The 17,494-nt window shown below is 38.1% G+C and overlaps 2 protein-coding genes across 5 annotated transcripts; both read left to right on the top strand.

The window, feature by feature from the left end:
• The first annotated feature begins 25 nt into the window (after window positions 1-25).
• Window positions 26-11,215, top strand: LOC148909786 (major vault protein-like). 4 transcript variants are annotated; one of them, XM_089032687.1, is made up of 18 exons: window positions 65-206; window positions 526-637; window positions 1,897-2,047; window positions 2,490-2,630; window positions 2,888-3,068; window positions 3,322-3,425; window positions 3,791-3,913; window positions 4,453-4,578; window positions 5,071-5,181; window positions 5,587-5,905; window positions 6,143-6,322; window positions 6,538-6,634; window positions 7,307-7,504; window positions 7,834-7,975; window positions 8,098-8,309; window positions 8,724-8,967; window positions 10,063-10,251; window positions 10,615-11,215. In XM_089032687.1, the coding sequence occupies exons 3-18, from the start codon at window positions 1,910-1,912 to the stop codon at window positions 10,729-10,731; spliced, it is 2,622 nt and encodes an 873-aa protein (XP_088888813.1). In that variant the 5' UTR covers window positions 65-206; window positions 526-637; window positions 1,897-1,909; the 3' UTR covers window positions 10,732-11,215. The 4 variants fall into 4 exon arrangements, with proteins under 4 accessions (XP_088888816.1, XP_088888815.1, XP_088888813.1 ...); XM_089032688.1 differs by having other exon boundaries at window positions 1,894-2,047; XM_089032690.1 differs by lacking the exon at window positions 526-637 and having other exon boundaries at window positions 26-206.
• Window positions 11,216-12,502: 1,287 nt separating this feature from the next.
• LOC148909785 (uncharacterized) lies at window positions 12,503-14,113 on the top strand. Its single transcript, XM_089032722.1, has one exon. The coding sequence runs from the start codon at window positions 12,983-12,985 to the stop codon at window positions 13,766-13,768; it is 786 nt and encodes a 261-aa protein (XP_088888848.1). The 5' UTR covers window positions 12,503-12,982; the 3' UTR covers window positions 13,769-14,113.
• Window positions 14,114-17,494: the final 3,381 nt, after the last annotated feature.

Here is a 17,494-nt window from a genome sequence, read left to right as displayed (position 1 = left end):
ATCGAGGACACAACCACCACGCTACAGTTGTTAGGGAAGATCAAGTAGAAATCGTTGGAACTCTCTGCGAATGATATCTGTACTGTCCTCCGTGGTCGCCATTATGGATTAGAACCCAGACTCAACAAGGACTTGGCCGCAAGAGCCTGGTTCCTAAAGCAAATTGCGCAACAAGTTGTATTTCTGGAAAGAAGTTTTATATTTTTGTAAGTGTTAGATATCCGTTTATTTTGCTATTATATTTTTGTACATTTATGAACTCATTTATTTTACATATCCATGTAAAGACTATATATATACATACCGAGAAAAGCTATTGACAAGAAGTATCTATTTGAATCGGAACTTTTATTTTATGACAGACGTCTTGTATATTTATCAGGACAAGTATTAATTTGATAGAAACTTTTATCTTGAGACCTCGAAACTTTCATTTTAAGATAGATGTCTTATATATTTATAAACAAGTATTATATTTAGTCGAAACTTTTGTTTTAAGACCTATGTCTTGTATATATGTTGTAGGAAGTCTTAGATATGTCAACAGAAGTTTTATAGGTGGCGCATAAGTATTTTTGAAACACTTGGCGTTCCATATTTTCGACTTCATTCCGAAGTATTCTCAAGGTTAGCAGAGGTAAGATTTTACAATTTAGATGATATTGAAACATTACTACATTCGAGTAAACCCATTTAAATGTCTAATAGATATTGCAAGCTGCTTTATCGCCGTGTTTTGATTCTCTTATTTCAAAGTTTATTCGAAACTTATAACTAAATATCACTCCATTCAAGCAACATAAAATATTCACTTGGCTTGTTCGCTCTTCGAATTTTGTCGATTTCTCCAGTTTTTTGAAGAACTCTGGTGTTATATTCGATGGGCGAAGACTAAATTTTTAGCGTGCAGTGGATGTTAACAGAGGTGGGTGGGGAGATCTGTACTTGGACTTGGGTTGGAGCTAAAAGTTTTCAAATCTCCATACAACTTATACAGATCATTTTAGCACATTCACCCACCTATCTCAGGTTTTGCTAGGTCGATTTCTTTTTATGTTTCTACTGAAAAAGCTGAGTAAACCAGAACCTTAAATCCTCATCTAGCACCTGAAATTATATGAGTTATAACGCTCTAAGTTGAGCTAAATGGCCTAGCGGTTATTTAAAGAGCTTCGGTGAAATAAGCTTAGTGTTTTGATGCGGAAACACAGTGTTATGGTAATTTTTCATTTCAAATATGTATTTGGATGTATTGGTTAATTAGAATTGTAAAAGATAGGGTTGTATGTCAAAATACAAGGCAATATATGGGGGGATGGGTTAATTGATTATTGCCTTAATCAATATTGCCACATTTTGTGACATGTGAAGGAAACCTTCATTTGACATTGGTTTCTAAGGGACCATTCATTTTTTATCAGGGAGGGGTGGGGTGCACTTGGTAACACATACCAGAGGTCTGACCCCCCTCTACACTGTTGCATAAAATTCATAATTATCACAACTCATGATGGCAGGAGGCACATAAAGCCTTTCTTCCTTGTTTTATATTCTGTTTATCAAAAGTGTTATGTGATTTTTAGTATGCACATGGTCCCCCTCTTGAACCTGATTTGCTTAATAATACCTCCCTCCCCTCCCCCCATCCAAATCCCACTGTTCCCATCCCCAGTAAAAAAAATGTGCTTTACTTAAGCAAATTAAAGTAGTAGCAGTTCCCTGTTGTACAACAACAACCTTAAATGAAAATGAAAATGAAAACTAAATAAAAATAATAAATACACAATAGTAATTTATATATTAATATAGATTATATGTAATAATTGTAATTGCACAAAAATTACCATTTAGTTAATCCGTTACTACATGAGGTGAATATATTTTTTGTATCAGTAGCAAGGCTGTCAACATGTCAACCAAATCAAAAGAAGGAGAAAGCATTTACCGCATCCCTCCATACTATTACATCCATGTTCTGGATCAGAACACCAATGTCACCAAGGTGGAGGTGGGCCCAAAGACTTTCATCCGGCAGGATAATGAGAAGGTATATAGACATTGTAAAATCACCTATTCTTTGTATCATATAATATATTTGTCATATTGGTATTTATTCTAAAGTGCAATACAAGTCCAGGATTTTCACTAGTGGTATTCAAACTGGTTAATTGAACACCACTGAACTGAACTATATAAACATTCTTTTTTTTCATATAGAGAGAATAAGAGAAAAATATCAAATGCCCAAGGCATTCATATAAGTGTTTGGAGTGGGTCAATACGATGGAAACTGTCCCATTGACTTCACTAATGCTATTCCTTGGAGAACTAAACTATATACCCATGCCGACACATTTGAAACCAGAAACTAGTGCTAAACTTCAACAAAAGTTTGAAGATCCCCTTTTTTCACATTTTTGAAATTAATAATAAGAAATTTCTGCACTCACTTAGCAGTATGTATTTTTGTTGTTAACCTCCCCATGTAGGTCATTGTTGGACCAGAGAAAATGATAACCATTCCTCCTCGTCATTACTGCATTATTGAGAACCCAGTACTGAGGGATCCTAAAGAAGGAAAGGTGATAGTGGATGATTATGGGCAAATAAGGTTACGACATGCTGATCAGGTAATCAATGATCATACTCAAATTTTTGTTATGTAAGTCCACATACTTAATATTAGTAAGTATAACTTTAATATAACTTTATTGATAGCTGCTGGGGGGCCTTGAAACCACTTGTTTATGTAACTGTAGGTTTTGTATGCGTAGGATAGACATACGTTCACGTTAGGGTGATATTTATCACAATGCTGTTTTAAAACTGCATGCACTCAGTATTATATACAGTCATTATTTCAACATGTTTTAAAATTCTCCATCAGGAAATCCGCTTAGCCCAAGACCCATTTCCACTGTTTCCTGGTGAGGTGCTCAAACTTGGTTGCTCTCCGTTAAGAATTGTTATGGCCAATTCTGCTCTGCGTCTCAGGGCTGTTCTGGACTTTGAAGATGAATCAGGGGAAAAAAGAGTTGCTGGAGATGAATGGCTGTTTGAAGGACCTGGTATAATATGTCTCCATAATTCATTCATTAAACTACAACAAAATTTTTGAAAAAAATAAAAATATGGATTTGGTAAAGCAATAAGAAAAGTACTATATCCAACAACTATGTAGAACTATAGTTCTTTCAAGATGCTTTTCAAAATTAATTCTGTTTTTAACCATGATTTCACCATATCTTAGCTTTAATTTTTTACATTACATATTACATAATTGAACTTCTAATATTTCAAAACTTCTTTTGCTTGATTTAGGTACTTTGATTCCCCGTAAGGAAGTAGAAATTATTGAGACTGTCCGTGCCACTGTAATTCAAGCGAACCAGGCCATAAAGTTACGAGCAAGAAAGGAAACAAGGGTATACAATCATAATTATAAAACTTTCTTTAACTTTAAACTTTTTAAGAAAAATTATAAGGCTTATATATTTATTGGTTTAACTTACTATAACCATAGTATGAAAAAATATATTTTGATATAAATTGGCTCAGCAAAGACAGAAAAACAGTGCATAGATCTATTTAAGTGAATGATATTAAAGCTATAACTGTAATTTCATACTTCACATAATGATTAATGTTCATTAGAGAATAATCTGTTACAAAAAAGGGGGTCATGACTGTCTTAATCCTCCATGAAAATATATCCCGCTTGAAGGCTGAAGTCTAATCCTCAAATTATGTTCAAAATCATTTTATCTTCTTTTACTCCATGGTAATGTAGGACCGAGAAGGACACCTGCGAGTCACAGGTGAGATCTGGCTGGTACGAAAAGTAGGTGCATATCTGCCTGGAGCTTATGAAGAAGTGGTTACTGTTGATGATGCTTTTGTCCTTACCGACAAGGTATACTACATCTATTACTATACTTACACAGTTTATTTTATTATTCTTTGATATCTGGCCAGGAGTGTTTACCATGGTTGTAGTGACTTACATTTTTCAGTCCAGTTGCGTCATTCCCTAGAGTATAATTTCTTTGTTTAATGGATGCACATGGAGACACACAAGGCTAAAATTAATGGCCAGTCATTGAACAATGTCCGGCCAGAATTAAAGCTTGTCCAGTCAAATCTTTGCCTTGCCATTCATTTTGACCAGCAAATGTTATGATCAAGCTAAAACTAATTTGGACAGTGTTTATGGCCAGTGACTGACCCGACGTTATCTTTAGTCCTGACAAAAGAATATGGATACAACTTATTAATATAACTTGTGGATATGAATAAATCTTATTCTCAAGAGAATGACACAACTGGTCTGAAACAGGAAAAGATTACATGCAAGCTAAGAAGTCCTCTTAAATATGCATGATTTATGTCCATGGAGTACAGCCATTGGTGTGGAATTATATAGTAAATTCTTATGCTTCTTTTGTTAAACAGTTAGCACTCCACTTGGTAGCCACTGGTACATTCAAGGATGTGTATGGCATAACCAGGAAAAATGGTGAAGAATGGCTAATCACTAAGAATGAAGCAGAGGCCCACATACCTGATGTTTATGAAGAGGTTTCCTTTATACACTATTCAATTGAACCCCCCACCCCTACTACCCCCAGGAAAGGGCGGGGAATTCAACATTAAGGTAGTGTTAGGTTTAGCATTTTCGCCTGGTCCCCGGAGAAAGAATAGCCATTAAAATTGTTAAGCTCTTGAAGTATTCACTAAATTCCCCATTTTCCCGTGCATTCACACTGTTAAATGCTTGTTCTCGCCAGCCCCCAGGGGGGTTGTGGAGTAGGGGGTTTCAATATTGACTAGTGTATTATACACTATTAATCCAATTGTATTTGTAACTGCATCTTTTCATTTAAATTTTAGTTTTTATTCCAAAACTTCCTGTTCCTATTTTACACGAAATAAACCCCCCTATGGTAAAAACACTATTTTTTTAAAACCATGTACCTGAACTAGACATGCACCTAATATAGCATTTATAACAAATTAAACTCCCAATTCTCGTATACCCTGAAAGTCTTCAATCTTGTTCTTTATCTTTAGGTAAAAGGTCTTGTAGATATCACAACCCTCAACAATCGCCAATACTGTGTCATCCTGAACCCGATAGGTAAAGATGGCAAACCTCAGCTAGGACAAAAGAAGCTTGTCAAGGTAGAACAGTCAATTATTTTTTGCTTTTTATTTTATACAACGGTTTTATCGCTTTTAAATATCATTAGTATGAGTCCTGCATAATATTACTTAACTTGTATTAAGCATGTCCTGACCAGCATTAGGTTATTGTAATAGATCGTTTGGTGAACTAAACCCTCCATTTTGTAAACCATCTTCACCTCCTTTACTTGACAGTCCTTCGCTTTGCAGTCGCTTTTGGCGCGAAAACAGACGCGTCCGTTCAGACCATCCGGAAGTCAGGACGCATAGGCATCCGTTGCATGGAGCTATATATTTTTTAAACCATTTTTATAATTATTTTAAAGTATTCTTAAAACCCGGGAGTCAAAATAATCCTTAACCATAAAAAAGATGTAATGTACGTTTGTTTCATTCCTCCAGGGTGAAAAGTCGTTTTTCCTCATGCCCGGTGAAAGTCTTGAACGTGGTACGCAGGATGTTTACATCTTGGGTGAAGATGAAGGACTCATCCTCAAGTGTAATGAAGCCTTTACTGATACTGATGAAGACGAGGTTAACACACCAGAGGTTTTGCAATCGGCAGATGACTCGGAGGATGACCTTTCTAAATATATTGTAAAGAAAATCATGCGAAGACCAGGAGACCGGTGGATGATTCGTGGGCCCAGTGAGTACATCCCTCCAGTTCAGGTGGAAGTGATAGATAGACGGAAGGCCATCCCTCTGGACAACAACGAAGGTATTGCTAATGAAGTGGAACCTTGAACAGGGGATGCAGGGGTAGATATAGCATTTTGAGTTGGCGGGTTCACCAGAAAGGAAAACCTTTTTAGTTTTACTATACAAAAGAAAATGAGTTCATTTTATCTTAGTTTTGCATTTCCGAGATAATCTAAATAAGATGAGGGATAGTTCAGCAAAGGCACACGAGTTGCTTGTAATTTTGACAAGAAAAAATGAACTGTGTGTGACACAGGTATCTACGTGCGTGATATAAAGACAGGAAAAGTACGCGCTGTTTGTGGCCAAACGTACATGCTGACTCATGACGAAGAACTCTGGCAGAAGGAGCTCCCTCCCGTCGTCGAGGAACTAGTGGTTGGTGGGAAGGATCCTTTGGCTGATAGGGGTACTCGCGGTTCTTCAGCCGATGGAGGTAATGTAGGAAAAACTGACATTAAAGAATCGTTGTGGGAATATTGCAGATTCCGTGAATTTTAGCTTAAGTTTGCAGGGTAAATAGCCCCTCCCCCATCCCCCAGTCTCAGCATGCACAGTTGAAACTAAGAGTCTATTTATTGTTCTGGCATGCATTTTTCTGGTGTATTAAGTAGATCGATAAATTAAAAGATAGCTGTCGCAAACTTTCAGGGCGCTCGAAGGGACGCAATAAGACAAGGGTCATCACTTTCAGAGTACCACACAATGCTGCTGTACAGATATACGACTATAAAGAAAAGAAAGCCAGGTAAGCTGATAGGTACAAAATGGTCCTAATTTAGCAGGGCAATAAAGTAGCACAATATCTATCCTTTTTACAGTTCCGTTCAGTGACCAAGAATGAAATTTCCAAGTTGAGGTTGGACTGACTTTCCGCGCATCGGCAAAACTATAGTTTATCATGCGCGGTAACTCCAACCTCGACTTGGAACGCTATTATTCGTGGTCACAACTGAACTCGTGTAAGATGGAGAGATGGAGTATTCACGTCTTGCTATTTTCAGACTCCAAACGTGAGAAGTTGTATAGATTGCAACATACATATTCTACTTCCATTTCTAAATTGAGATTTGTGTCGCCTTTTACTCCTCTGCTTCCATGGCTGTCCCACCTGTCGATATAATTTTTTCTTTTTCGTACAAAACTGAAAGATGAACACCAACTGAGGGAGCGTAACAAATTTGATTGATTGTAGGTGTGTGTCTTTGAGCCTTTATTTGTCGTATACTGTACCTTTCTCACACGGCAACCATGTTGGCTCAAACAATAGATTTTAGCCCCGCTGGCCTCGCATTCAAGCGCTTCAGGTTTAGGTTGAACGGGAAGAAACAAAGGATTTATGGGATCTATAGGATCATTGAAAGAAAAAGGCTTCTTTTAGGTTTCTTATAGTCTTTTTTTCCATTCATTCAATCTGTAGAGTAATCTTTGGTCCCGAGTTAGTCATGCTTGGGCCTGATGAACAGTTCACTCAACTTAGTCTTTCTGGTGGAAAACCCAAGAAACCCAACGTCATCAAGGCCTTGTGTCTTCTTTTGGGTCCGGATTTCTGTACAGATATTATTGTAGTGGAGACCGCTGACCATGCTAGGCTTTCGCTTCAGCTCTCGTACAACTGGTAAGTTACATCAATACATGTGAACTCTTTTTCGGCCAGCGAACTCTATATAAATATATACTTTGCGATCATTTAAAAAATTCAAAGGGTCAGCTGTACGTGTGTTGGAAAAATTGGATGCAGTAGTGAATGCGAAAAGGGTTACTGGGAAAGGGAATGGGAATAGGAATGGGAAAAGAATAGCCATTATGGATTTTCTGGACCGACATTTATAGAAAAGTAAAAATTGTAAAGAATTGTTGCATTTGTGGAGAACAACGAAGCCAAGTTAGCATGTTTCAATGTAGATATATTTTAGGATTTACTTCTCTGTATCTTTCTCTTCGAAGGCACTTTGATGCTTCAGACAAAAGTGACAAAGAAGCTGCAAAACTGTTCTCGGTGCCTGATTTTGTTGGAGATTCTTGTAAAGCGATTGCATCCAGGATTCGTGGTGCCGTGGCTGGCGTACAGTTCGACGATTTCCACAAGGTAAAACATCTGGTTATCTAAATTCTGACCACTTTTATTTTTACAAAATAAATTAGGGTAGATCGCGAGAGGTGTGGGTAATCTTACGATAATTTTTTAAAATTCTTTTTTCTCTATCTTAGAACTCAGCTAAGATCATTAGAACATCTGTGTTTGGATTGGATGAAAATCTCAAGATCCGAAATCGGTTTTCATTTCCTGCCAACAAATTGTACATCACCAGTATAGACATCCAGTCTGTCGAACCAGTAGACCAGAGAACCAGGGACGCCTTGCAGAAATCTGTACAACTTGCTATCGAAATCACTACCAATTCACAGGAGGCTGCTGCAAGGTGAGCTAGCTCCTTCATATCACGCCTTTCGTAACGTCGGGCAGATAACTTAGGTAACATCATCTTTCAAAAGTCACAAATAAATGGGGTGCAAAAGCCAACCAACAGATACTAAAACTACAAGTTATCATTTTGATCTTGAAGGTCCAGCAAGTATGAGTCTAAATCTCCAATATTTGATTCTCAATCATGCAGGCCTCTCTATCATCCCTCTCAGAAGTATTCCTCTTCAATTCATAGTGCCCGCATATTGTAAAGCCAAGCAGCGTGCGGTGTCTTCTGAGGTGCGCTCACAATGACGTAAATTACGTTCATGACGCTATGGCTGGCTATGAATCACCGCAGAAAGTAATAGGCTAACCCTCTCTATGCCAATCTATCTAACATTGTTAATTTTTCTTTTTTATCGCGCAGACACGAAGCTGAGCGCCTTGAACAGGAAGCAAAGGGTCGGCTGGAAAGACAGAAAATTACCGATGAAGCGGAAGCCGAACGATCCAGGAAAGAACTTTTGGAGCTTCAAGCGCAAAGTGCCGCAGTAGAGTCTACTGGTCAGGCTAAAGCAGAAGCGCAATCCCGTGCAGAAGCAGCGAGAATCCAGGGGGAGGCGGCTGTGCAGCAGGCCAAACTGAAGGCAGAAGCCACAAAGATAGAAGCAGTAAGTATCAAACAGTATGGTAAGCATGGGTGGCGTAGCGGTCAGAGCACTCGCCTCTCACCAATGCGAGCCAGGTTCGATCCTCGGACTCGTCACGTGAGTAGAGTTGTTTGTCGTTTCTCTCCTGTGTCATATGTGAGTAGAGTTGTTTGTCGTTTCTCTCCTGTGTAGTATGTGAATAGAGTTGTTTGTCGTTTCTCTCCTGTGTAGTATGTGAGTAGAGTTGTTTGTCTTTTCTCTCCTGTGTCATATGTGAGTAGAGTTGTTTGTTGGTTCTCTCCTGTGTAGTATGTGAGTAGAGTTGTTTGTCGTTTCTCTCCTGTGCTTTGAGTGTTTTTCTCCGGGTTCTCCGGTTTTCCTCCCTCCGCAAAAATTTACTTCTAAATTTTGATTCGATCTATAGAAAGGGCGCATGTGAGCATATGCAATGCGCGTTACAAATATCAAAGTTTAGCTTAGTTTAAACAGTTGCACATTAGTCATATGCATAATTAACTTGCGAAGCTGCTCCAGTTGAATTTCAGTTTCTAACACAAGCACTCGCCATTGCGCACTGATTAAACCTCCACCTTTATTCAGAGCAAATTCGTAGCATCCGTGTTTGTGCGGTGATCAAATTTTTCAGGTGCAGAAAAAATCAAACAAAACATCACGATCGCGTAACATTAGTGTGTTGTAATTTGCAGACCAATCATCTTGTTGCTCAACTTTATTTATTTTGTCAGTTCTAAAAAGAGTTCTAACTCTACTTCTTGCGCCATAAAACTACCAAGCTTTTACTTGATTTCACAGCGTTTTCTGGTTTTTTTTATGCAACCACCTTGGCGCAACTCTCTTTACGCTCGTTCAACTTAAGTAAGTTTCTTTTTTTCAGTGCAGAATGTGTTTCAGAGCAAACTTTGCATGACTGTAAAAAAATAATATAATATGTACGAGCCGTGCCGTGACGTCCAAGCATTTTGATTGGATGTTACGTCTACTTAACTTACGCGCTGTAATTGGTTTACGCGCTGTGACGTTTCCATTCTCACATAAAATCCACTTTCAAACATTTTCAGCTGGTTGCATGATTTCCTACCTTTTTTCCTTTCTTAGGAATCAGAACTTGAACGTTTAACAAAGAAACGAGATGCAGAACTTGGCTATCTAAGCGAGCAAAATAAGCTGGAGATCTCAAAAGCAGAAGCAATGGGCACCATTGAGGCTGAGAAGTTTAAAAACATGGTTTCGGCCATCGGAGCAGAAACCATTCAGGCTATTGCTACAGCTGGCCCAGAGATGCAGGTTTGTGATTGGTCTGTTTAATTTTCCAGGAGTTGTCTCTCTTGGTTTGTTATCAGGTTGATGCAATTTATTTTATTAATAAGAGCGTTGAATGTACGATATTTAAGTACGGCGAGTGACGAGTATCTGGCACCAGGCTTAGAGGTGGGAGCAGGTACCTACCCTGTCTTACTGGGAAACGGTAAACTCCCGATAACCCTCCTAGGTAGTCGCACCTGAAAGTCGCTTAAAGGAATCGAGAGGTTAAAAACATTCAACCTTCCCCTGCTGGGCATCACCTTCCGCCAATCAGACGTTTTGATCGTGTAATCATAGAAACTGGTTCAAGATTATAAACTAACTACCAAAATTCCGCATTTTCAGGCTAAACTTCTGCAGTCCCTTGGCCTCAAGTCTACACTCATCACGGATGGCAGCTCACCTGTTAATCTGTTCAGCACAGCTCAAGGGCTTATCGGTGCACTTGGCTCCCCTGAATAAGGCTGATAATATCACAGTGAAATGTAATACACGAATCATTATCAGTACAATAGACCGGGTGCTTAGTAGTACATTGTTGGACTGTTTTATGGGACGAAATAGACGCCATCTTGGAAATAATTATGTCCTATAAAACAGACCCACAATTCACTGCAATGCTAATCTCGGAATGACCTTTTAAGTGATTTGTAGCAATTTTTACTAGTTTTCATTCGTTTTTCTACACTTACATTCAACATTTGAGCGCAGTTGCACCATGTATCGTCCACATGGGTTGGGAAACAATGGCTCCATTCATGTTTAAACGAATTGGATAACATATGAAAAACATCAGTCTTAGAGAGCACTTGTAAGGTAATCGTGATGTTTGTCACAGATTGCTTCCATAAAAAAAACCTTAATACGGTAAATTGTTAAATGTGATGATAAATTCTAAACATGCAGGGATTCTTTTGAGTTGCAAAAAAAAAAGTAAAAGCAACTATATGTTGGTTATTTTTTTTATAATTTAACTTCGAGGAAACCAATGGTGCGCACCCCCCGCTTCCCTTAATTTTCCACCTTCAGTGTTCCATTTATTTGGACGGACGGACAGATGGCGGAATAATAAGAAAATATTGGTAGAAATGATAGTTGAACATTTCATACAGGAGAACCTCGGTATCATGCTAGAATTTTAATATCTCAAGCGTAGCATATTGTAGAGGTTTTCTTTGGTGGTAGCGGATTAAGCCACACTGAATGAATAGGAATGGATAGATAAATGAATGGAAACATTAAGTGTGTACGGTGAATCAAATTGTATCCCTGTCTTAAGCGACACTAGCAGTTTCTAGAGTAAGTAAGAAGCGGTGGATCTAGACAAGAGGACGAACAGCTTACTCTAGATAAAACGAAAGAAGCCAGCCGACCTTCTACCGATGAATTTCATTCAGCTGCTCTTTAGCTTCTCTTTTGGCCAACCCCGAGGGCTCCATTTAGTCAGCCGATATATACACCGATTTGTTTTGTCGTGTATCGCGACTCCTAATGACAAATTTAACATTATCAAATTGATAATAAAGAGGAAGCAGTTGGGCCAGATATAAGAGGCTTATCTAAGAAGATAAGAATCTAAATTGCATTTTTGTCACCGCCCCAATTTTATCTGAACCAGACAGATCGAGAGCTTTTGTCGCAGGGTGTTTAACTGAATACGCTAAAAAATTGAAAACCTCGTTCGGAAGATTGACAAAAGACCTAACGAAATGTTTTTTTCAACTCCTAAAAGTTAAAATATTTTAGCAGATATAATGAAGTAAACGTATACCGCGCGCCAAGCGAAGATTGAAAACGAAACAATCGGTTATTCTCGAATTGAACCGAATTAATTGAGGTGGAAAAAGTGAGTTGGAAGTAGCATAATCAATATGAATACCCATTCATTTAATCAAATGGTCAACAATTGGCTCAACAAGCAAACAACATTTCGCTTTTGTGACCCTTTGTTTACTCAAGGTTAATGGATTTTTCCCCATCGTTTCTAGACGACAATTTCATCTCTGTTCAATATACATACGTAGTAATTACATCAATAAAATCAAATCCGGGTACTGCATGAAATATATATTCTTGAATATATAACGTTCAGGCAAATCAATTAAGAGCTATAAAATTTTGTTGTTTATGCCGTAAAATTCAAATGTCTTGATACAGTCAATGTCATTAACGTTGTCCACCCAAAAAAGACATTTAGACATTTACACATTTAGACTAAAAGAAATATCACGTGTTTCCTCAAATGTTCTGGCATAAAACAAACACTGAAGTACAATTCTCCATCTTAAATCCTCACTAAATGGTCAGGGCATTCTGGATTTTTGATTCACGAGTTGAATTTCACATTTAAAGTTCAGGCTCACTTTAGTCTAAATGTGTAAATGTGTAAATGTGTAAATGTGTTAATGTGTCTTTTTTCGGTGGACAACGTTAATGACATTGACTGTATATATAAGGCAACAGAGGAGGTTAGCTTGAAAGGATCGTTGTCTGTGGGCTATTAGATGTGACACAAAACAACTGTCAGAGGGGGATGTGCGGTATTGAGCCCATCTTTTCATGATTCCGTGCCGTCTATTGAGTTCATTCGTCAGACTGCAGAATAACCATCGGAAAGAATGCGGTAGCAACGTAATGTAATAGGCCAATGTTATCAGTTTGAAGTCTAGTTCCTGCCGGGAGTCGCCGCTTCGATTCATGGCTCCTCAAGGGAATGGATAAATCTTCGACAAACTCCTTGAATTCAAGAAGAAACTTTAAATTACCGCCGATTCAAGGCGCGCTACCGACCACATTATACGGAGATCGGGCTTGGAAGAGCAATAACAAGCCTTCACTATCGACCCATGGTTCTATTCAACCACATGTTCGAATCAAGGAGTCGATTCCAAGCCGTGACTTTCATTCTTTACATCATGCAACCTTACGAAAGAGAGTCGATCCTTTTGCGAAGAAGACGACCACACTTGCATCGTCAAGACAACACACCGCAACAGTCGAGTTCAACTTGGGACATGAGTTTCCAAAATCCTATTCGGTATTACCGCCAATAAGTAAAGATACACGGACTAAAGATAATGAAAATTCATGTTTGTTATCTGCTACTAAGATAAATCCAGTTAAGAGGGAATCGAGAACGACCGATAAGAAATATCATAGCACAGCCAGTGAGCTGTTATCAGAGCGGAGACGAGTGAGACTTTTAGAGAAGCAACAAGCACAAAATGGTATCGAACAGGATCAATGTGGCGCTAAGACCGAGTCTCGAAGCCGAACCCACAAGGAAACTGAACCTTATGCTAAAACCTCGAAAACCGAGGAAGCAAAAGAGACTGTGAATCGTAAACCAAGTGCTACGTACTTATTATATATCAAAAGCAATAGAAAAGATCGAAGAGGAGGGGTCTGTCCTGAGAATGAAAGCGGCTTGATAAATGTCACAGAACAGCTCAAAGAGATCTTTCTCAGGCGCAACATGGAAGAAATGTATTTAATCTAAAAAGCAGTTGTCCATTCTACTATTTTAGCTCCGACAGGTGCGAGATGTCTTGGGTTTGAACTTTGTTTGTTCAACGACACGGGCTATCAGTCTGTCAGTCGTAAAAACGGCTTAGAAAATTTTGAAGTTTTGATCTTTGTTGGTCTACTAAAGCCGCCGGATTTTGGACACCAGATATTGAAAAACCTTACCGGTGGCTGACCTCTGATTACGAGGAACCTCATCACTGGACTGAACCAATATCCGACTGATGATCTATCTCACTTAGGCTGGGATAACTAACAATATCAAAGTATCATGTTCACATACATATTTATACTATATTATGGAAGCATGAGATTGTACTGTAAAACGATAACCTTGAGAAAGAATTGATGATAGCTCCGATCAATACTCTTCTCTGACTAGCTGTCAGTCATCCAGGATTAAACTGTGAAAAAGGCAACCGATCTTTCACGACCAATAAACCTAAACTGGTTTTGCTATCTTCTAAAGCACGATTGAGTGATTCACGTTTAATAGCCTCGTAGTTACGATGTTTTCTCTACATTCATCCTAAATAAGCCGCGTTTTGGTCGCTCATGTTCCGGTTGCCACCGTTCACGCCGTCAGACCGTCAAGTTTAATCCTTCTTTTCCGACATAGACCTCATACAAAAACTGCTTAGAAATAGAAACGCATTACCAGTTTCTCTTCAGTGACGGAGAGATGGTACTAACTGTTATTTCCAAGACAAATTACTCAAAAAGCTAACTATATGAAAAAAACGGCACGAAAGTATAAAGTTTTTTGTAATAATATAAAATAATGATTGTGTGGGTGGGTGTTTCTTTGTAGATAAAACCTGTACTTAACAAACTAAAACGAAAGCCAACAACAACGAAAAGAGAATTTTGCCGTTTTCTTCAGTCTGCCATGAGTAACTGATATTCCGAAGATTTTCACTCATTTTAAAAATTGAAAAATTCAGAGTTTAGGAAAAAAGAATAATTGAATAGATGCCGAGGAGAAAAAATATATAAATTTTATGGTAGGAAACGTGTTTTATTTTCACAAGAAGAAAGAAAAAGAGGACTGAATAGCTAAATGTTCTGCTGATTGTTTTGAAATCAAGTCTGTTAGATGGTTTCCTTGGCAACTACATGGAAGGCAGCTGCGAGAATTGGTGATTCATTGTAGTGAGGAATATAGCCTTTCAAGGAGATATTCTTATAGCATCAAATTTACACTACGATAGAATGAATAAATATTAATAAAAAGAACAGTGCACTTACTTATAGTCCTTTTCAAATTATATGTTATAAATCACTGAGGACATTAAATTGGAACAAAATTCAAAATACAATAATTAATAGTGTCTACTAATAACATTTTATATCTAAGAACGCCGGAGATATTTCATATCTTGCAATTCATAAATTAATTAAATAAGTCGTAAAACAGGCTGTGTTTTGTGAGAGGTTTACTCATTACGGCACTGAAGAAAAGCACGGTGTTCATCAATTTTTTCAGAAAATTCACACAATGACAATGAGGCAGGAAAAGTTCAGCCACTGATAAAAGTGGACAGAGTTTTTCATGTAATGATAGGAAAATCTATTTGTCAAAAACAGTGAGCAAGCAGCAATGTTTCTAATTATAGCAACCTCACTAATTCACCTATTTTCATTCCCGATAAAATTGAATAATTTGTTCCTGTACTCATATAGTCTTGGTTTCAACTTTACATCTTAAAGCAAATATTAGTTCAGTTGTCGCGTTTCGTTGGTTCATTACGTAGTGTAGCAACCGCCAAGCCAGACCACCGAGCTAAATCGTTTTCTTATACAACTCTTAAAAACTTACAAACATCACTCTTTTAAAATCCTTAAAGTTTGGCCTGTTTATTTTTTCAGTATTTTAAATTGTGTTGTATTCATGAAAGCCTCTGATAAAAAAAAAAGGAAACAAGTTTTTTTGAAAAAGAAAATGAGTGATATTTCCTCGAAAAATCCACAGGAACCCCATCACCATATAATTCTTCTGCTATCACGACACGACATGTAACGAGAAATAGAATATTGAATTTTCACCCAAAACAAAACAACAACAACAACAACAACAACAACAACAACAACAACAACAACAACAACAAAAAAAAAAACTCTCGACACACACACACAAAACAGAAACAAAAATATGGTTTTGGGAGGTGTTCGCCCCTACTGAGCGGTAAGCCAGCCGGTTCAGAAAATGTGATTCTGCACGAAGTCTGAAAGCAAATATTTTAAACCATGAAATCACCTGCTTTATTACTTAAAATGAAAACACAAAATGTCGAACGACTGTGAAAAAAAATCGATAGTAACACTACTGAATCTAATGACCTATTTAGACTCCATTAACACTACTTATTAATTGTATTGTGTCACATTTATATGGATATATAAGCTATGCCGGATATGTTTTTGTTTCTTTAGTGTATTTAGAGTGGCTCATCAACTGTATTTTCCCCCTGTTTGTAGCATAATTTGCTGGGGCGTGGAAGTTGAGTCCTATTTTAATATCTTAGTAATCAAAAAGAACTTTTCTTCACCTCTTAATTGCACTACAATTCTCGCCGGGTGTTTTCATTATCATGACGGAATTAATCTTTCAAAGAGATGATGACTATCCTTTCATAACCGCTATAAAACAGGAGGGGGGGGGGGTCAGTCACGAGTCGAGTGGGAAGACTAATGACCTTCTTTATTACAGGGGACACCAGGGTATTATTGATACCCTGTTCAACCACCCAAAGGGCGTCCAATCTATTCAGTTTTTTTCAGACCAATCCTCTTTATCTTATTTTCTAAGGATGTCATAATCGACTCTCGCCTATACCCACCCCCCCGCCGGTTTAAGGAAAGAAGTAAGAAGGGCATATGATAACATCTACTTGATGCAGAATTGGAAAAAAAGATTCTTATCGCGCGCGCGTCCATTAAGCAAAGCCTTTCAACAAGCTAGGCACATCCAAAGTGAAAAATTTGTGGGACGAAAGGGCGAATAGATGCCATCATTGCCCTGGAAACAGTCCACCGTTTCACACTGCAATAACTACTACTCGACAAGACAGTTTTTTTCATCAACCGCATCGAAACGGCTAATATTAGAACGTTTCTGAATTCACGTTGAGGATCACGAAGACAACAGTTCCGTGTAATAGTTTATGATTGTGTTTTATAACATTAACACTATTTGCTTCGTGCCACTTAATCAACAAACTAATTCGTCAGAAAGTATTCTGAATGTCTGGTATTAAGGACGGTAACCTAATGGTAATAGGGAAATAGAAAGCATATACTAATAAATAAAAATACATAATATAGAATGCGATAAAGTAGGAGGGATTGAGATTTTGCTTTGGAGTTGCTCAACTTTTGTTAAAAAAGGATATTTGGGGGGGATTTGGTATCCATGCTTGTATAGCGGGAATTATAGCGCCATTACGATCTATTGAGTTCCTTCAATCAGTCGCTCTCACAAATCGAGGTCCAAAAATCTCCTCAGGGATCCAGCCTTCGCCTGCAGCGAAACTTGTGACGACGATCGATCGATCCACCTACCAACTAACAGGGAACTCGACCGACCAACCGACCGGACTAACTCGAAGCCCACCGACCGGCTACATCGATGTATCTGTTTAACAAAGAAAAAAACTCACGTCTAGCGCCAAGTCTTTTTCTGTTCCAATCTCCAAAAAGG

The sequence above is a fragment of the Actinia tenebrosa genome, unplaced genomic scaffold (genome assembly GCF_029948245.1).
Source record: "Actinia tenebrosa isolate PJP-AT-01 unplaced genomic scaffold, QUT_ActTen_1.0 PGA_scaffold1__47_contigs__length_23844297, whole genome shotgun sequence".
NCBI lineage: Eukaryota > Metazoa > Cnidaria > Anthozoa > Actiniaria > Actiniidae > Actinia > Actinia tenebrosa.
The sequence above is the reverse complement of the archived record's forward strand: the minus strand, read 5'-3'. Positions and strand labels throughout refer to the sequence as shown.

Coding starts and splice junctions, on each gene's coding strand:
- LOC148909786 (XM_089032690.1), top strand. CDS start 1,910: ATGTCAACCAAATCAAAAGAAGGAGAAAGCATTTACCGCATCCCTCCA. Junction 3,914..4,452: donor CTTTTGTCCTTACCGACAAG/GTATACTACATC, acceptor TTTGTTAAACAG/TTAGCACTCCACTTGGTAGC. Junction 7,505..7,833: donor CTTCAGCTCTCGTACAACTG/GTAAGTTACATC, acceptor TTCTCTTCGAAG/GCACTTTGATGCTTCAGACA.
- LOC148909785 (XM_089032722.1), top strand. CDS start 12,983: ATGGATAAATCTTCGACAAACTCCTTGAATTCAAGAAGAAACTTTAAA.